We start from the raw sequence: 22,038 nt of genomic DNA, 5'->3' as shown, positions 1-22,038 counted from the left end.
CAAGTTCGAATCTTGCCTAGGGCATGGATGTGTGTGATGTCCTTAGGTTAGCTAGGTTTAAGTACTTCTAAGTTCTAGGGGACTGCTGACCTCAGAAGTTAAGTCCGATAGTGCTGAGAGCCATTTTCACTGAGGCTATTTGCGGATGATGCTGTAGTATATCGAGAGGTTGTAACAATGGAAAATTGTAATGAAATGCAGGAGGATCTGCAACGAATTGACGCATGGTGCAGGGAATGGCAAATGAATCTCAATGTAGACAAATGTAATGTGCTGCGAATACATAGAAAGAAATGTCCTTTATCATTTAGCTACAATGTAGCAGGTCAGCAACTGGAAGCAGTTAGTTCCATAAATTATCTGGGAGTAGGCATTAGGAGTGATTTAAAATGGAATGACCATATAAAATTAATCGCCGGTAAAGCAGATGCCAGACAGATTCATTGGAAGAATCCTAAGGAAATGTAGTCCGAAAACAAAGGAAGTAGGTTACAGTACACTTTTTCGCCCACTGCTTCAATACTGCTCAACGGTGTGGGATCCGTACCCTATAGGGTTGATAGAAGAGATATAGAAGATCCAACGGAGAGCAGCGCGCTTCGTTACAGGATCATTTAGTAATCGCGAAAGCGTTACGGAGATGATAAACTCCAGTGGAAGACTCTGCAAGACAGATACTCAGTAGCTCGGTACGGGCTTTTATTGAAGTTTCGGGAACATACCTTCACCGAGGAGTCAAGCAGTATATTGCTCCCTTCTACGTATATCTCGCGAAGAGACCATGAGGTTAAGATCAGAGAGATTAGGGCCCCACACGGAGGCATACCGACAATCTTTCTTTCCACGAACGATACGAGACTGGAATAGAAGGGAGAACCGATACTCAAGGTACCCTCCGCCACGCACCGTCAGGTGGCTTGCGGAGTGTGGATGTAGATGTAGATGTAGATGTAGATCAAGTTTAACCCAATCCATTCAAGACCTTCGTGATGAGGAATCATCCAACATAATATAAATATAGAAAACTGCAACCAGTCACTGTTTTAAGTAGATATTTATTTAATTAACCGATTTTCGAACTTTTTCAGGCTTTTCTTCAGATGGTGCACAGCAGGTTACAAGACTGTTTTAAAGCACAACTCTTGGGACTGGCTCTGGAACGAGGAGATGGAAAATGCTTCAATGTATCGCCATGTATACTGTTTATATGGCGATTAAGATCCGAAAATGAGATCTGTATTTACTGCGACTCTATGGGCTGTTTTGTTGTCAAATCCCCCCAGTCAGCTTCCACTGTCATGGACAGTTGGTATCACATTACTCACCTATATATCGTAGTTACGAAACTTTGCCAGCGACCAGTATGTGTAGTACAACCTGTGCTCGTTACAAAGGACTTCATAAGAAAATATAACGTAATTTACGCAGAGACATATGTTTCTGTTTTCATCTAATAAGATCAATTTAAGGGGAAATATTTTAATCAAACTGTCATTAACATCAATGCCCAAAAATAGAATAAATGAATAAAAAACTAAAAGAACAAACTTCAGCTGATCTGGTGTCTTATTCCTATTCTTACATTAACATACACTGAAGAACCAAAGAAACTGAAACACCTGCATTTCATCGTGTATGACGGCCGCGAGCACCCAGTAATGCCGCAACACGACGTGGCATGGACGCGACTATGTCTGAATTACTGCTGGAGGGAAGTGACTATGAATCCTGCAGGACTGTCCACAAACCCGTAAGAATACGAAGGGGTGGAGGACAGTACGTTGCAAGACATCCAAAATATCCTCCATTATGTTCATGTCTGAGGACTTTGATGGCCAGTTGAAGTGTGTGCCTGGAGCCATTCTGTAGCAATTCCGAACGTGTTGGGGTGTCACATTGTGCTACTGGAATTTCCCATGTCCGTCGGAATACGCAATGGGCATGACTGGATGCAGGTGATCAGACGGGATGCTTATGTTCGTGTCACCTGTCATGGTCTCATCGTCTGTATCACCGGTCCCACATCACTCCAACTGCACACGCCCCACACCATTACCGAGCCTCTGCCAGCTTGAACAGTACCCTGGTGACGTGCAGGGTCCATGGGTATTGAGGCAGTCTCCGTACCCGTACACGTCCATCCGCTCGATATAATTTAAAACGAGACACGTCCGATCAGGCAACATATTTCCAGTCATCAACAGTCCAATGTCGGGATTGACGGGACCAGGCGAGGCGTAAATCCTCGTATCATGCAGTCATTAACGGTATATGACTGGGCCTTCGGCTCCGAAAGCCCATATCGATGGTGTTTCGTTGAATGGTTCGCACGCTGACACTTGTTAATGGCCCAGCATTGAATTCAGCTGCAATCTGCGGAAGAGTAGCTGTTGTGTCACGTTGAACCATTCTCTTCAGTCGTCTTGGTCCCATTCTTCCAGGATCTTTTTCCGGCCCCAGTGATGTCGGAGATTTGTTGCTTTACCGGATTCCCGATATTCACCGTACACTCGTGAAATTGTCGTACGGGAAAATTCCACTTAGTCGCTAACCCGGAGGTGCTGTGTCCCATTGCTCGTGCGGTGTTTGTAACACGATCAAGCTCACTTAAATCTTGATAATCTGCCATTATAGTAGCAGTAAACGACTGCACCGTATTCTGCCTGTTTACATATCTCTGTATTTGAATAGGCATTCCTGTACCAGTTTCTTTGGCCTTCAGTGTATAACACAGTTACTGTGTGGACAAATACTTCAATCAAAGCTGATTGGGGGTTTTTGACAACACGAATGCTCAAAAATAAAATAAAATAAAATGAAGTTATACTATTTGCAGAGAACTGCAGCTGTTTGTACTTACATCTAAAAGACAACAAGAATGGAAGTAGAAAATCTGCTGACTTATGTCTGATCGTACATTATATCTGGAATATCAGTAAAAGCACATTCTTTTTATAGCAGCTAAAGGTAATACGTATAAAGATACTTATTTATTTTTACAGTAGAGTGCTGGGACATTTAGACATTCAATACAGGATGGGACATTTAGACGTACAATACAGGATGCATTCTATGGTAGGATATTTAAAGTTATTTACGTTGAGACTGTACGGAAAAGGGAGACGAAAGTCTAGTAGTTAGTATGTAAAGAGAGGGAGAGAGGCGGGGAGATTTGGGTGTGTGGGCCAGAAAGAGGGGGGGGGGGAGTTGGTTGACTAATTAGTTGTTTTAAACTATTAAGTCTTCAAAATTCTGATGGAAATATTTGTTTCTTAAGCCTGCTGTTCATAGAGTAGGTAGTCAGATGCTGTGTGTTGACACCTAGAAGAAATGCAGATGGTAAACGGGTATTCATTGGACAAATATATTATACTAGAACTGACATGTGATTAAATTTTCACGCAATTTAGGTGCATAGAGCCTGAGAAATCAGTAGCCAGAACAACCACCTCTGGCCGTAATAACGGCATTGATACGCCTGGGCATTGGGTCAAACAGGCGTGTACAGGTACAGCTGCCCATGCAGCTTCAACACGATACCACAGTTGATCAAGAGTAGTGACTGGCGTATTGTGACGAGCACGTTGCTCGGTCACCGTTGACCAACCGTTTTCAATTAGTGAGAGATCTGGAGAATGAGCTGACCAGTGGAGATGTCGAACATTTTTTTTCTGTATCCAGAAAGGCCTGTACAGGACCTGCAACATGCGGTCGTGCGTTATCCTGCTGAAATGTAGGGTTTCGCAGTGATCGATTGAGGGGTAGAGCCACGGGTCGTAACACATCTTAAATGTAACGTCCACTGTTCAAAGCGCCGTCAATGCCAACAAGACGTGGCCGAGACAGTAAACAATAGCACCCCATACCATCACGCCGTTTGATACGCCAGTATGACGATGACGAATACACGCTTCCAATGTGCGTTCACCGCGATGTCGCCAAACATGGATGCGTCCATCATGATGCTGTAAACAGAACGTGGACCCATCCGGAAAAATGACGTTTTGCCATTCGTGCGCCCAGGTTCGTCGTTGAGGACACCATCGCAGGCGCTCCTGTCTGTGATGCAGCGTCAAGGGTAACCGCAGCCATCGTCTCCGAGCTTTAAACGTCGTCGAACTGTTCGTGCAGATGGTTGTTGTCTTGCAAAGGTCCCGATCTGTTGACTCAGGGATCGAGACGTGGCTGCACGATCCGTTACAGCCATGCAGATAAAAAAAAAGATGTCTGCCATCTCGATTGCTAGTGATACGAGGCCGTTGGAATCCAGCACGGCTTTACGTATTACCCTCCTGTACCCACCGATTCCATATCCTTCTAACAGTCATTGGATCACGACCAACGCGAGCAGCAATGTCGCGATACGATAAACTGCAATCGCGATAGGCTACAATCCGACCTTTATCAAAGTCGGAAACGAGATGGTAAGCATGTCTCCTCCTTTACACGAGGTATCACAACAACGTTTCACCAGGCAACGCCGGTCAACTGCTGGTTGTGTATGAAAAATCGGTTGGAAACTGTCCTAATGTCAGCACGTTGTAGGTGTCGCCACCGGCGCCCACCTTGTGCGAATGCTCTGAAAAGCTAATCATTTGCATATCACAGCATCTTATTCCTGTCGGTTAAATTTCGGGTCTGTAGCACGTCATCTTCGTGGTGTAGCAATTTTAATGGCCAGTAGTACTAAGCTTGTTTTTATAGTAAAATTTTAGACTAATTCCTGAATTTATTTTAAATAAACAGTCACAGTTCTTCAACATCGGTAATGGGTAAGGTTAATCATTATCATCGAGTTATGTGACCATAGCCCGCTGCCATGTAATTACTGAGATAAAACCTCAACAGAAATTAAAACATTAACATAATATGCAATTTAAGAACAAGACCCAAAGCTATATGAAATCGTAGTGCAGAACAGTTAGATCTGTTTGCAACCACAGTGAGATTAATTTGTACAGATTTATAATATGATAAAACGGAATGGATTAATATCTCCTGTGATACATCTCTAGAATAATGATTACTACGAATATGTAGGAATTTAATGTGAAGCATTTGAAAGAATTTGTAGAAGAATTTCGTATGGGAAAAAATTAGCACTTAATGCCCTTCTGCATAGATTTTCTGTGCTAACTGGTTTTTAGGTGATATCAGCTTATTATCGTTACGGTTAGAGGTAGGTGAGCACCCTTGAGAAATATATATTATATTACAGATACAAGGCCAGATCTACCAAATACGAACTTTCTCAGTAGACAAAGGACGAATACACGAGTAATTTGGAAGCGCCGAAAATGAGTGAGTACCAACGTATGTCACATTGTAACTCGTGCCCTTACACGGGAAAGTTTGGCAATCTCGCTATTCCCACCCCACAGAAAAAAGTTGCTATGAAAAGACTGCCACCCCACTGCCGTCACAAATCAGTTCATCGGTCTTCAATCCCTTCACTTCAAATTAGGCAACAGAGGTTGGTATAATTTGGGTTAGTATATCTTCTTCGTAGAGTAAATTTTCTTGTATCTCATCATGAATATTTTCCGCTTGAGGTTATGTAATAAAGTGTATGACCCACTTTCGCGGCAGTCTCGAGGATCTCATACACGAAAGTCTCATGACTTTTAAATATCATGGATGATAATGCGTAAAAAATAAACACTCTGTATAAAATGAATTTAAAAATAGATTCGTAGGAGAAAATGAATAAAATCGATTAGGTTTTGAAATTGCGAAATACGTACAAAGTAGACAGATAGATCGGTAGCGAATATCATAAGAAGGAGAGGAGCCGTATAAGATCACGCACGGTATTCAGTACATCTATGGTGGCCTAAGCAGAAGACACGGAAGCTTTTGCATTAGCATAGGACACATACTCATGGGGAACTGCAGGTAACAACTTTGTCGCACTGTCACGTGAACGCAGTGCCGCCGTTTCCTACAAAAACAAATGAAAGCTTTTCAGTTAAGATGAAATCGGGTAACGTTACTTGCATAAACCTTAGAACTGTAAATCAGTTGCTGTAAAGCTTCTATTATTGTTGAACACAGTATGACGCGTAAGGCTTTTGTGTTTCTATACACGTGAAATCTAGCAAAAGAACTTAAATTTCCACACATTAATGTCAGTTATTAGACCATCATGATACTGATAATATTAGTGTGTGAAACCCTTGAAGCGAATATGAAAAACTACGTTTAGAAGGGATGAAGAGACGGAAAGAATATAAGGTCTTCCGATATCATAGAGAAAACCTATGGGCTGAAGTTAACATTATTAAGAAACGCAAGAAATTTGTGTACTACGTGTCCATATTGAGCAAAGAACACTAACTTCGAAAGGAACAAAGAACATGAGTCATCTAGACGCGAGAAGTCGCTCAACAACTATTCGGAAACCGGTAACGAAATACATCTAACTGTACAAAATGTCTTCAATGAGCCGGCTGATGAAAAGTAATGAGGAAAATCAAAAAGCCTGAAGTGTTGACTAGTGGGAGCAACCTCAGATTAAACAATAAAACGAAGAATATATGTCAGTGTTGGATAAAATAAGACAAACTGATTGAACGAATTCTTTCCAAGTATCCTTAGGAATAATAAATACTGCAGAAAAACAATTACCTATAGGCAGTTCACTAGCACAACAGTACTATTGGAGAGATTCGTACGAGAAACGTAGATGTAGAAACAAGAATACAGTAAATTACTCGTCTAAACAACAGTAATAGCAGTAATACTCTATGTCCTATACGTGAAGAGGTATGTGGACAACAGCCCTGCACATATTTTCGTACAGCATTCCTAAATCCGGTATAAGCAGGAAGAACTCACAATACAAACCGGTCAGGTACAGCGAAGGGCATCGGGATTATGGACCAGTCCGCTGAGTTTACGTAGGTGAACCATCAATACTGAAATTTTCAAGCACCGAAATGAGCTCCTTCAGGATCACATTACGTAACCACGAACTCGATGTAACATGATATATCCCTAGTGCTGTGAATTAAATTTCTTAATACAATTGGATCGACAGAAGATACATAATCATTACTTATTTCAAGTAAAGCAGCGATTTCAAGTAAAGCAGCGTTAGACACGACACACATAATTTAAATTTCTACACATTTATGTCTGCAGAAAGTCAGACAGAAGCTCTATCTTCGTCACACAGTTAATAAATATGAGAAAGGACTGAGAAGCAAATGCGTGCTTGCTATTTAGATTGGTTTGATGCGGTCCGCCAAGAATTCTTCTCCTGTGCCAGCCTCTTCATCTCAAAGTAGCACTTGCAGCCTTCGTCCTAAATTATTTGCTAGAGGTGTTCTAATCTCTTTCTTTCTCGAGAGTTTTTTACCCTTTACAGCTCCCTTTATAGCCATGAAAGTTATTCCTTGATATCTTAGCCGATTTCCATCATCCTGTACATTATGCGTGTCAGTGTTTTCCATATATTCCTTTCCTCTCCGAATCTGCACAGAACATCCTCATTCCTTGTCTTATCAGTCCACCTAATTGTCAACATTCGTCTGTCTCAAAGGCTTCGTTTTTCATCTTTTCCGATTTTCCCGTAGTCCATGATTCACTACCGTACAATGCTGTACTCCAAACGTACATTCTCAGAAATTTCTTCCTGAAATTAAGGCCTATGACCGATACTAGAAGACATTTCTACGCCAAGAATTCCGTTTCTGCCATTGCTAGTCTGCTTTTGATGTCCTCTTCCCCATGATGCGTTATTTTACTGCCTAGGTAGCAGAATTCCTTAGCTTCCTCCACACCGTGACCATCGGTCCTGATGTTAAGTTTATCGATGTTCTCATTTCTGCTGCTTCTCATTGCTTTTGTCTTTTTTTTTATATACTCTCAGTCCATATTCTGTACTCATGAGTATGTTCATCCCATTGAACCCATTCTGTAATTCTTCCTCACTTTCACTGCGGATAGCAATGTCATTCGCCAATCTTATTATTGATATCTTCCCACCTGGAAACTCCACAATGCCAATTATCTTTTATTTCCATCATCGCTTCTTCAGTGTACAGACTGAACGGTAGGGGCGAAAGACTATATCCGTGTGTAACACCCTTTTTAGTCCGAGCACTCCGCCGGCCCGTGTGGCCGTGCGGTTCTATGCGCTTCAGTCTGGAACCGCGTGACCGCTACGGTCGCAGGTTCGAATCCTGCCCCGGGCATGGATGTGTGTGATGTCCTTAGGTTAGTTAGGTTTAAGTAGTTCTAAGTTCTAGGGGACTGATGACCACAGATGTTAAGTCCCATAGTGCTCCGAGCCATTTCAACCATTTGAACCAGTCCGAGCACTCCGTTTTGGTCTTCCACTCCTATTCTTCTCTCTTTGCTCTTGTACATGTCGTACATTAACCGTCTCTCCGTGTTCCTCAGATTTTGCAATATCTTGAACTACTTGAAATTGTCGAACGCTTTTTCCACGTCGACGAATGCTAAGAACGTGTTTTGATTTACGTTTAGTCTCGCTTCCATTATCAGCCGCAACTTCAGAACTGTCTGTTTCGAGCCTTTGCTTTTCCTAAGGTGAAACTGATCGTCATCTAACGTATCCTAAATTTTCTTTTCCATTCTTCTGCATATTACTACTGTACCCAGCATGGATGCATGAGCTGTTAAGCAATAATTCTCGTAGTTGTCAGCTCTTGCTGTTTTCCGAATTGTGTGGATCATATTTTTCCGACAGTCAGATGATATATAGTCAGACTCATACATTGGATGCACCACTGTAAACATTAGATTTTTGTCTTTGCCTTATTTCATCTTAAGTTCTCCAAGGCTCTCTTAAATCCTGATTCTAATAATGAATCCCCTACCATTTCCAAGTAGACTCATGTTTCTTCTTCTGTCACATCAGACAAGTCGTCCCATTACAAAGACTTTTAATATACTCTTCCTAACTACCCTCTCTCTCCGCTGCACTTAACAGTGTGATTCCCATTGCACTCTTAATGTAACCATCGTTGCTTTTAATTTCACCGAAGGTTATTTTGACTTTTTTATATGTTCAGTCAGTCCTTCCGATTGTCATGTTCACATTTTTCACGCAGCCATTTCATCTTAGCTTTCATACACTTTTTGTTGATTTCATTCCTAAGCGGCTTATATTTCTGTTTTCCTGAATTTCCCCGAACTTTTTTGTACTTTCTTCTTTCATCGATGAACTGAAATATTTCTTCTGCTCCCCGTTATTTCTTCTCAGCTACCTTCTTTGTGCCTATGTTTTTGTTTCCAACATCTGTAATCGCCCTTTTTAGAGATGTCCATTCCTGCGCAACTGAAATTTCTACTGATCTATTCCTTATCGCGGTATCTGTAGCCGCAGAGAATCTAAATCATATCTCTTCATTCATTACCACTTCCGTATCCAACTTATTTGTGCACTGATTCTTCCTGATTAGTCTCTTATAAACTTCAGAATACTGTTCGTCACTACCAAATTGTGATCCGAATCTGTACCTGCTCCTGGGCACCCCTTGTAATCCAGTATTTTATTTCGGATTATCTGCCTAACCGTGATGAAACTAACTGAAGTCTCTCCGTATCTCCCGAGCTTTTCCTAGTGTAGCTCCTTCTCTGGCGATTCTTGAACAAAGTATTCGCTATTAAAGCTGAAAATTATTGCAGAACCCAATTAGTCTTCCTCATTTATCATTCATAGTACCAAGCCCATATTGTCATGCGACCCTTTTTTCTACCAACTTCCCCCAACAGAATTCTATTTCCCCATGACTCTTAGTTTTTCATCTCCCTTTACGTACTTAACTACTCGTTCAGTATCCTCATACACTTTATCTATATCTTCATCTTCATTTTGTTTGCTTTCGATTCTGATGACAACTTGATCACTGAACCGTTGACAGTAATACACTCTCTGCCCCACCGTCCTATTCATATCGAATCCTACTCCCGTTGTACGATTCTATGTTGCTGATGACATTACCTCGTATTCATCTGACCAGAAATCCTTGTCTTCTTTCCATTTCAGTTGACTGACTAGCATTATACAGGGTGTTACAAAAAGGTACGGCCAAACCCTCAGGAAACATTCCTCACACACAAAGAAAGAAAATATGTTATCTGGACAAATTAAGCGTTTCCGGACACATGTCCACATAACATCTCTTCTTTATTTGTGTGTGAGGAATGTTTCCTGAAAGTTTGGCCGTACCTTTTTGTAACACCCTGTATATAGAGTGAACCTTAACATTTCTCCCTTAAGTTTTTCTAGCTTCCCAAACACGTTCAAACTTCTAACATTTCATACCCCATCTCTTAGAACGTTATCCTTTCGTTGGTTGCTCACACTTTTTCTCATGGTCACCTTCGCCTTGCCTCTCTGGTCCCGGAGATCCAAATGGGGGTCTATTCCGAATATTTCTGCCAATAGAGAAATCATGACACTTTTTCAACAACAGGCCACATGTCCTATGGTTACACATTGATTGTCTTTAATGCAGTGGTTTCCGTTGCCTTCTGCATCCTGATGCCGTTGATAATTGGTGATTCTTCCGCGTTCAGGAGCAGTTTTCAACCAGAAGGCAAGAGAGTGCCCTGACCCCCTGACCGCTCCTCCGCTCTCTTTGACAAGGGCCTTGGCAGACTGAGGGTGACTTCTTACTCCAGAGATCTTCGGCCGCCATTCCTGGTGATTTATATTGAAAACATCAACGGTGGTGGGGTCTAACCCGGGCCAGTTATGTTTCGATTAATAGTCGAAGACGCTACACCTACACCACGGGCCGTATTGCTTACTTTTGATCTCGCGAAAAAAATATGTCAATGAAAAATAACTACTTTTCTCCTGAATTCATGATAAGTGGCCAGTTTCAGGCAAGGAAATTCAAAATGTATGGAGAATCACTTCATAATATTTATTGTGATAACAATACTTACGTAACTATGCACCGACTGCGAATTCACATCTCGGCAGTGAGAAGATGACCACACACAAAATTCATTCATCGCTTGGATGTGTTTTACAATATTTATATAAAGGGTGATTGCAATTTCAGTTAAACTTTCAAAACGCTGTAGGAATAACACCACTGGTCAGAGTGACATCAAATTGCAACGGAATATTTTCAGAGAAGGGAGAAAACGTATGGCGGAAGAAAAAAGTAGTGTGAAAATTGATCAGTAGATGGCGCTGTATGGGTCAGAATAGGTAAATGAAAACACCTGTCATGAGCAGGAACCACTGAAGTTGGCGTAATTACGCCAGGTACACGGCTTTTCCTCCTTTCGCGTCTGCGACGTTCGCCGTGACTGTCTCAATGCAGGATTGAACTCTGTCTGAGACACGTTCAATGATGTGTCTGCATGTCAGCCCATTTTTCCTCCGTAAAACCGGAAGAGGCACAGTGATGTTGGGCGCTGGGGTGTGGACCGAAATTGACGTCATAGCTCACCCTAAACGATGATACCAGTGGTTTCTGTATGGGAGCAGGCCTTTCGTCTTTTAACAGAGCCATACCAAAAGTATCTGGACGTGTATTAGCAGACATTATTAGTATGGGGTGTGGCCACTGATCACCTGTGTGTGTATAAAATAAAAATAAAAACAACAGTACTTGGCAACCCTAAAAGCAGTATCGAAAATTGGATAATTGGATATCTCGATAAGTGGACTCGCCACTACAAAAAGTGGTGGGGAATATTTTGCTGTCAGTAGAGAAGCAGTAACAGCAAATGGTCAGGTGATCTCAATGAGTTCTGAGGTGGACTAGACACTGACTGTCATCTGAGTAACAAATCCATCAGGGACATTTCAAAATTTTCAGGCCCCATCTGCACCCTCGAAAATTGTAGATACTAGCATACAGGGGCCACCTGTTCCTGAATGTTGTAAATTTGTACCCTAAGTCCTTTCTTTCGAAAACTTGACTGCAACTGATTACATCTGCAGTCCAAGAGCATGGTCAAATATCTTTCACCACATTCTTGGACTGCAGGTGTGCTTGGATGCAGTCAAGTTTTCGAAAAGAAGGACCTGGGGTACAAATTTACGACATTCAGAAAGAGGTGGCCCCTGTATGCTAGCATCGATAATTTCAGAGAGGTGCAGATGGGGCCTGAAAATGACATACTGAATTGCCGAAACTGGTAACGAAAACAAAATAAAATAACTTCTCAGTTCGCATTGCTGTCCGGCGAATTCCGTTGTTAAATAAAAGAGCGGTGCACTGTAAGAAGAGGGTAGATGTTATGGATTTCCAGCAGACACAATTCTGCTGCGGTACGGCTAACAGGTGCACCACAGTGTGGGAGTGGAGCGGCCCATCAACCGGGAACTTTATCCATAACTGAAGCACGCAGGTCAGTACGATTCTTGTAGGCTAAAAGTACAAACATAAGGGAAAATTTAATTTGTCTGCGTTAACATAAAATTTATTTTTCAACGTGTACTATTAAGGACACATTCAAACGACCGAAGAATTGAACATAAATCAAGGAATTATTTCAATAACATAAAAAATATTTCATTTATATAAAAATGACAGACGAAAGAAAGAAGATTTCGTGAAATCGCATTCTAGAGACGTACGCGTTTACATTGTTTATTTACAGTGAACACGCACAGCGGGCAGCTACCATACCACAACTGCTGGATTGTTGCTGTTGGCAGCAACGGGAAACAAAACACAGTAACAAAGCTATCGGGGCAACATAGACAGTACATAACGTTTTTGACATTGTCTGAGAGTAAACGGAACTTTCTACTTATGAAAATTGAAGTAAGATCCTAACTTTCAGTTTCTTCATTTTCAATGGTTACGACTTTCCTTATTGTGTTTTAGGTTATGCCTCGAAGAAGAACACTAACGGGTCGGACTGAAAGACGAAGAGCTAGAGAGAACATGAGTAATGTGGACGCTGATGATGCTTAATCTACTGTTGTTTTGTGAGACTGTGTTCGGCTAAGAAGGAAGAATCTGCAGACGAATAAATTCCAGTTAATTATATAACATAATGGACTTCCGTTACTTTATAAACACACTTAGTCGAATTTCGACTATAGGCGATACTACATCTGAATCAGTATTTGCACGCGGCATCTCAAACTGAAATGAAGGAAGCAAGCGTATTTGTGTTTATGGCAACGCGTGTGTGTGTGTGTGTGTGTGTGTGTGTGTGTGTGTGTCCACCTGTGCGGTAGCAGAGTGGAATAGACTGGTACTTTCCCGACGCTGCTGCATTGCGGTCTGTCGCGGTTATTCAATGCCCTCACCAGCTGCTTTGACCCTGAGGTCTCCAAAACGAGTCTGGTCTGTGGCGAAAGGTTACCGCTTCAGCTTTTGAAGTAGAAGCCGTCAGACAACGTGTACACCACATGCTTCAAGGCAACATTTTCTGCCGGTGTGTGAAATTCCGGTCACGATTTCGTACAGGGGAAAGGAGCTGCTCACGTGAGTGGTTGCGCCGCTTTCTTTTTTTTTTTTTTTTTTCAACATACGTCACCGAGAATAGTTTGAAGATAACGAGTTTCTGCATGAATTCAGATTAGCTTTGGTGTTTGAACGCGATATACGTCTCATGATTTCCCACTGTTTCAATGTATCGTGAGATTTCAGAAAAACTGGCACTTCTCTGCACGGTAGTAGATTAACGACTACTTCCATAATTCAAGACATAGATTTAGAAGCTAGGCTTGGAATTTGCAAAACTTTTCGACGAAAAATTGTCGTCTCTTACGTACGTCTTTATTATGTGACGTGAAGAATAGCTATGAAGACATTGTAAATCGTTATAAAATAAAGGAGGCAAAAGCTGAATAAAGTTCAACAGTCACAGGTTGTGGAGACTATGAAAGTAATAAAGTAGTAAAAGTTTGAGGTAAAATTATGCAGAGGGGCAAGGAGCAGATAAAATTTCTTGGATAAAACATTGGGTGTTGAATTTGTATAGATGGAAGGAGATAAGGAAGGACAAAGAAGTCTAGTGGTACCAAATATAGGGCATAATTTAATAAACGAATGTTTAAGTATGTATGTTTGAAGCGCTGTTTTGTACGGAAGTAAATAGTTGACTATGGGAAAACGGGCAAAAATAGGAACCAGATCATTTGAGATCTGATGGTACAGAAGGATGGTTAAAATTATCTGGGCTACTAACACAAGAAATAAGACTCCCCACAGATCTAGTGAATAAATATATGGAAAGCAATGAGAAGAAGAGGGACATAGTGACAGAATATAGTTTGAGACCATGCTGAATAAGAAGGATCGCTGCGACAGTTTAAAATTTTTATTAAAGACACAACTGGTTTCTCAAACTGTATTTGCCTCATCAAGTGTTTATAGTCAGTCCGTAAAACCCATCTGTTTTAACACTTTCATCAGGGTATCTAAAATTTCTAGCTCGCGAATGTGCGAGCGTTGATAGACAAAAAGGAATAGGAAATAGTGAGTTTAATACTCTCCAGACTGCCTACATTGAAGGGTTCGGAATGGCCTTTGCCCTAATATTTTTATATTTGGACGTTCCCACATCTGCGAGTCAGAAATTTTGAATAGCTTGATGGGAATCTCAGTAAATTAGCTTACTATGCCTACTTTCATTCACTGCTTTCGTATGGCATCATATTCTGGGGTAATTCATCGTTGAGTAGAAAAGTATTTATTGCTCAAAAACGTGTAATCAGAATAACTGCTGGAGCCCACCCACGGTCATCCTGAAGACATCTGTTTAATGATCTAGGGATCCTCACGGTAACCTCACAGTATACATGTTCACTTATGAAATTTGTTGTTAATAATCCAACCCAGTTCAAAAGTAATAGCAGTGTGCATAGCTATAACACCAGGAGAAAGGATGATCTTCACAAATCTAACTTTGGCACGGAAAGGGGTAAATTATGCTGCCACAAAAGTCTATGGTCACCTACCAAACAGCATAAAAAACCTGACAGACAGCAACTAACATTTAAAAATAAATTAAAAGAATTTCTAGATGACAACTCCTTCTACTCATTGGCTGAATTTTTAGATATAAATTAAGGAAAAAAAACAACTTAAACATTAGTCATGCAATATTTTGTGTAAAGTAATATCTTGTACCGACATCTTTTATTAACCTGACACGTTCCACATCATTACGAAGTGTCGTATTCATGATCTATTGAACATCTATTAATCTAATCTAATCTGATCTAATGTTGGGTAATGTGCTTCTAGCACCTTTTAAATAGATAGCTTTCATGTATTGATTATAAACGCCTGATGATGCAAGCACATTTTGCGAAACCGGTCGTGTCTTTGAATACGTATTTTAAATAGTCGCAGCGGTCCTCCTTATTCAACACCGACTATTTTCGACCGTGAATGTTCCACATACATAGTGCTATGTTCATATGTTGAGGCATCAGGTAATAACTCTCACTGTACTATTATAGGCTGTGGAGGGTTAATTTTTGCAGGGGAAGACAGTGTTTGGAGTATGTAGAACCCAAATAATAGAGGACGTTGGGTGTTAGTGGTACTCTCAGAAGAACATTTTGACATAGAAGAGAAAATCGTGGCAGGACGCATCTAAACAGTCAGAGTTCTGTGTGCGTGTGCGTGTGTGTGTGTGTGTGTGTGTGTGTGTGTGTGTGCGTGATAAGTCTTCTGACTGATGTGATGCGGCCCGCCACGAATTCTTCTCCTATGTGTGCAAACCACGTCCTTAGTTATTTGCTGGACGTGTTCTGATCTCTATTTTCCTCTATAATTTCTACCTCTGCAGCCCCCTCCGGTAGCATGAACGTTATTCCCCGATGTCTTAACACATGTCCTGTCATCCCGTCCCTTCGTCTTGTCAGTGTTTCCCATATGTTTCTCTCCTCGCCTCCTCATTCCTTATCTTATCGGTCTACCTAATTTTCAACATTCTTCTGTAGCACCACATTCAGATGCATCGATTCTCTTCTGATTCAGTTTTTCCGCAGTCCATGTTTTTCTGTAATACAATACTGTGCTCCAAACGTGCGTTCTAAGAAAAATCTCCCTCCACTGAAGGCCTATGTTTGATACTAGTAGGCTTCTGTTGGCCAGAAATGCTCTTTTTGCACTGCTAGTCTGCTTTTAATGTCCTCCTTGCTCCACCGAACGTAGGTTGTCGTGCATCCTAGGGAGAAGGATTCCTTAACTTCATCCATCTCGTGATCCTAATTCTGTTGTTCTCGCTATTGACGTATCTGGTACTGCACAAATTCGGCTTTCTTTGCTCACGGTCCATATTCTGTACTCAATAGATTGCTCATTCAGTTCAATAGGTCATGTCATTCTTTTTCATTTTCACTGAGGATAGCAAGTGATAAGCGAATCTTATCACTGATATCCTTTCACCTTGAATTTTAATCCTACTCTTGAGCATTTCTTTTATTTCCTTCACTGCTTATTCGATATGTATATTGAACAGTCCCGGCGAAAGACTACAACCCTGTCTTAAACCGTTTTTAATTTGAGCACTCAGTTCTTGGTCTTCTATTAAAAGTCATACACTGTCAAATAAGTCGGATAAAGCTGTAGAATAAAAGGTAGATAATTTTTGTAGGACAATAGTAGGCAGCTGCGGAAAAGAGAGGAGCATCTGTATGAATTCGAGAGCTCCGATGGCAAACCAGGAACGAACTGAAAGGTGTAAAACGTAAAGAATATATAGAAGGGTTATTTAAAGGAAATAAACTTGACAACAATATCGTGAGTATGGATGTGGATGAAGACGAGATGGGTGATACAACACTGTAAAACAAATTTGACAATACTGTGAGAGAAATCTGACAAAGCAATGAAGATCTATGTTGAAACAAGGCACTGAGGTCGACAAAATTCTATTAGAATTATTAAGATACTAGGGAGACCCAAATATGAACCAGCTTTTCGACTTCGGTATGCGGAATAGGGTGAAAAGCCGTCAGACATCAGTGAAAATATAATAATCCCCACACCAAAGGAAGAGTGTGCTGGTAAGTGCGAGTATTACGGCACCATCACTTGAGGAAAAACAAATGTTTTTTAACAAACTGACACGAAATATATACAAAAGGGTGGAAAGGGAGAATAGATCATCTGGTGAAATGTCGAAGTAGTACTGAGATTACGACGTATCTAGTAGGATTAAATAATACACGGTAAGAAATTCCGGCAGTATGCTTAATGGTAGATGGGAAGTTAGGCGTAAAAATCAGCAGCAGAAATAATCGGTTGCGTAGATGGGACATTTCATAGGCGTGACTTACGTCTGAAGCAGTGACCTATCGCACAGGCTTAACCATATAGACAAATAGTGAAGCCACCGTGCGCCCAGAGTACCAGTGAACGAATTGTTTTGTTTTCGGCGTAGTGAACACACTCGGCAGAAGACAGACTCGGGTGGTGGTTCTGCAGTCAGCCGTGTCGGTAGACGGATTCTCTAAAATATTCAGCTCAATCGGTTCGTCGTCGCTTTTTAACGGTTTCCAGTGCCTACATTTCACTGCCGAACCACAGGCAATTTCATACATTTTTCAAAGCGCATAGAAACGAGAAAGCCCGTTCGGAGAAAGTGGTGCGGCGGAGAAAGCAATTGCTGAGTGCGATTTAAGATGAGAAGAACTTAGGAAAAGCAGAGATTATCGAAGATGCTTTGGATTATTTCTTTAGTGTGCTTCAGTGTGACATTCCCGCCAAAATAACAAAATACTTCCTTTCCGTTTTAAAACACTAGGGAACGCAATAGAAATTAATACAAGGTAACACAAATTAATTGGTTGTTATACAATAAACACTTAAAAATCCCAAGATGGGATAACAATAACTAAGCCTGCCAACTAGCAGAGTTGTATAGTCAAACCAACACCGCAGTAACAAAACCTGCTGGTTCGCTCACAAATAAAAAATTGAATTTGGTGGAATGAGAAGCGTTTAAAAGTTCTAACAGGAATGTCATTAAATTGGAGAAATGAAAAGTTCCGGAAAAATTGCTAAAAATGCGTGTGAAATCTTATGGGACTTAACTACTAAGGTCATCAGTCCCTAAGCTTACAAACTACTTAACCTAAATTATCCGAAGGACAAACACATACACCCATGCCCGAGGGAGGACTCGAACCTCCGCCGGGACCAGCCGCACAGTCCATGACTGCAGCGCCTTTGACTGCCGGCTAATCCCGCGCGGCTCCGGAAAAATTGAATATTGTAAGCAATTTAAAGAACAAAAAATAGAAACACCCATGAAAATATGGAAGATTAAAGTATCATCAATTAAATCACAACTTCCTGAAATGGAGATTTTTGTCAGACCTTCAACAGAAATTACGAAATTAGCTTCAACAAACTTTTTGATTCAAGAATAAATGCTGTACAGTTGGCATAAATTATACTGAAATTTGTGAAATACTTGTAAAATAGTTTGATGAACTGTTAAATTGCTCAGAACCAAGCCATAAATAAAAATTCTCAGACAATCGCATCAAGAAGAAAATATGGCATGAACGTAAATTGGTGAAAGAACTGACTGTTGATCTTGAACGTAAATAAATGTAGGGCATTGCACACAAATAGGCGAAGAAACTCACTACTTAACTATTACACAGTTGGTGAAGTGTCGTTGGAAAGAGTAAGTACAGTAAAATATAGAGCAGTAACCATCCGAAGCGACCTGAAGTGGAATGATGACACAAAAGAAATTGCAGGGAAAACAGAAGCCCGCCGGAGAATCTTTGGAAGAATATTTAATTCTTCCAAAAAAAGAAGTGGCTTACAAAACATTTGTTCGAATCTTGACTATTGCGCACCTGTCTAGGACCCTTACCAGAAGAGATAGACTAGATAAAACGGTGAGCAGCGCGTTTCATCATGGGCTCTTTAAGTCAGTGCGAGAGTGTTACGGAGGATATCCAGAGGCAGTTATGCATGACGGAAAGGATGATTGAAATTCCGAAATAGTACGTTCCGGAAAGAATCAAGCTGACTATTGCTTTCTCCTATACACGTATCTTTACTGTAAGCAGCAGCATAGTTGGGCGGCTCTTAATAAGCGATCGTTGTGAGGGTGCTGTCCGCCAACGTGACATGTCGAGGAAGAGTTTTATATGTTTAACAGTGTCTGTTTGCTGCTTGCTTTTTACCTTTGACGTTGCATAGTGACATATTAATTTTAATGCGTGTTACACTGCATGGCAAACGTGATGTAACGATTTGCGTTTGTTCGTTGTATTGAACTTCATAATGGTATAATATAGTCCCAAAATATGTGACGGTAAATAGATCTCACACTTTCTATAACTAGAAAGTAACCTACTCAGAACTGAATCATTCGTCGCACGCGCTAGTAGCGAATGGAACAAGGATGTGGAGATCAGTTAGTGGTAGCAAAAGAACCCACCGCCACACCGTATGGTTGCTCGCGGATTATTGATGTTGATGTAGAGTCCATGAAAATGGAAAGTCGCCCTAGCGCCTCCTTTTCACGTGAAAGGTCAAAAGCTACAAAGGAATACGTCTCCTACCAGTTGCTTAACAATTCTACTAACAGAAGTAAAAAAAGATATCTCGATAGACAACCAAACGATTGTCAAGCGGGCTTTTGAAAAGGCAGATCCTGCTCAGAATTGACATTCAGTGTCAGACCTATAATATTTCACTGGTTAATAGACTGTAACGACACAGTTGTAAGATTTGTAGATTCAGATAACGGCCTTGACTATGTTAGTAGGAAAATCCAAGAGTTGGGCAATCTAATTCTGAAAAATGATGAGTGATTTTCCTAAGTTCTTTAAAATAAATTCTGGTGTAAGACAAGGTGATGGCTTACTTCCAGTGCTCTTAAACTGTATGATAGAAAAAAAAGCAAGAATATGCAATAAAAAATTTAAGGAATACCAAGTATCACTTATACATTCGCAAGAGAGAAACAGTGTTTTCAAGTAAATGGTCTGGCATTTGCAGACGATTTGCTGTACTATCAAAAATTTGGCAAATGCAGAAATAGAATCACCCTGTTGGAACGGATCCTAAAGGAGGTGTTTGAATCTGTGCAGAGAGAACCAAATTTATGAATAAAGAAACAAACACAAATATTTGGCAGACAAGCATAGATCAATAAAGGTCGAAAAGTTCAAGTATCTTGGAGAAATAACTCAATAAATGCGTTAGAAAAATCTGTCATAAATTAAATGTTCATAAAATCGAAAAAACATATGAAGTAAGAAAAGAACGACAATACAACGTTTAACGTTAATAAATGCAAAAAATTATGCTTTATATCGCGGTAGTGTAATCAGAATGGCTCTGCGGCTGGTGAATGCCTCGCTCTCTGCTATGAATTACATAAGTAAGAAATTAGAAACACAAAAGCCTGGAAATAAGTAATCAATTATAAAAACGTAGAAAAAATTGTACACACCGTCAGGGAAAGAAGACTGATACATTTTAGACATTTGTACAGCATGAATGGCAATAGTTCGACACATGCTCAAATATATCTAGGAAAAAAAATTAACAACAAACAATCTGGGAAGTTGAGAAAGATTTAGAATTACAGAATACAGAAAGCAGGATGAGCAGCAAAAAACGATACTTTTAGAAGCAAGAATTCCAACGTAGAAGCAGTAACACAACAGATGATAAGTGGCCTGAAGGAAGAAAGGGAACGACGTCGTTAAATGATAGATGTATGAAAGAAAGAAAATATCGACTCCAATGTTACTGAAGTTTTCAGCTCGTTCCTAGGTGGCTAAAATGGACGGAAAGAAAAATACCTCTAGAATGATCTTGCATTACACATGCAAGAGAGTGGTTTTTTTAACTTCCTGGAGAATTAAAACTGTTTACTGTACTGGGACTCGAACCCGGAATCTAGGAGAGAAATACTGTGAGGGAGGGTCGTGGGTTGTGACTGGAGCAATGCAACCGAAAGGCTGGGTTTCGGGCTCGAGTCACATTCTAACACACATCATTATTCTGCAGGAAGATTCTCTAATACATAGTAAGAACAGTTTCCTGGAACGTTAAAACCAGGGGATGTGCATTACGGTGAGTGATAATTAGCTAATAATTCTCTTGTTTACGCAAGAGTTATACTTACAGTGTAGAAATTACAAGGTTACGACCATCATAAATTATTGCGAATAGTCAGATGCAAAGTTAAGAAGACATCATTTCTACAAAACCAACTAACAGCACACTATCGCAGATAATATTTCGTTCATAATCAACTCGATGACTTTATGGTAAGTTCAGTGGATGAAACACACATGCTGTCTTCTTATTCACTGCTGCAAAGGGACCAAGCTGCCGCTATCATGGCTCGCTGTAAGCTGTGCTCGTGGAGACTGACTGACCCATGCCATCAGCCGGCAGGTGGGGCTGGTCGCGTAGCCACTCCCTCAGTGCTGTGACGTCACTCTTGAGGGCCTCCTCGCTGGTGCCCAGCTGCTGGCGTACGAATTCTATCTGGCTGCGAGTAGGCCTGTATGGGTCGGCTTCCATGGTGCGCTGCGCAGTTCACCTCCTGAAACACCGATCGTGATTAATGTCATGTGCAGTGACAGCGACTTACTTTCACACACGTGTCATGCGATTACTATTCAAAGTCTGAGCACAAAGCTCCAAGGCTAGTTCGCAGAGGGATTCGCAGTTTGTTACGCCCCCCCCCCCCCCTCCTCACGCATTAAACTTGCGTCAACTTCACGTTCCACATATGCCTATGATTTTCATAACACAGTAATAAAATGTATGTAACATTTTAATACAACAATAACGTCAATGGTAATAATCGGTTTACATCTGCACTAAGTACAACGCTTTAGAATAACGACCAAGAAATTGCGGCTAACGGCCAAAAATTTGAGACGTACATGTCTCGTACAACTAGCATACGAGCTACGGCAGTAACAAACTCTCGCAACATACATTATAAAACCGAACTGTGAACGTTCCCTTATCAGTATTTCACTCAACAACACTAACGACCCGTAACGGTTTTGCTGTTGGTAGCCAAGTACGGTCAGCCCGTCTATGGCTACCTTTACTTGGTTGTAATATT

The 22,038-nt window shown here is 40.8% G+C and overlaps 1 protein-coding gene across 1 annotated transcript in view; it reads right to left on the bottom strand.

Annotated features, from left to right (window-relative positions):
- LOC124613387 overlaps positions 1-21,482 on the bottom strand; it is a 67,613-nt gene extending 46,131 nt beyond the window's left edge. The window contains exon 1 of the mRNA XM_047142090.1: positions 21,335-21,482. Within this exon, the coding sequence (XP_046998046.1) occupies positions 21,335-21,482 (148 nt within the window). The remainder of the gene's footprint in view (positions 1-21,334) is intronic.
- Between the last annotated feature and the right edge of the window lie 556 nt (positions 21,483-22,038).

Source organism: Schistocerca americana, chromosome 4, assembly GCF_021461395.2.
Source record: "Schistocerca americana isolate TAMUIC-IGC-003095 chromosome 4, iqSchAmer2.1, whole genome shotgun sequence".
NCBI lineage: Eukaryota > Metazoa > Arthropoda > Insecta > Orthoptera > Acrididae > Schistocerca > Schistocerca americana.
This window is presented reverse-complemented; position numbering and strand designations above follow the sequence as displayed.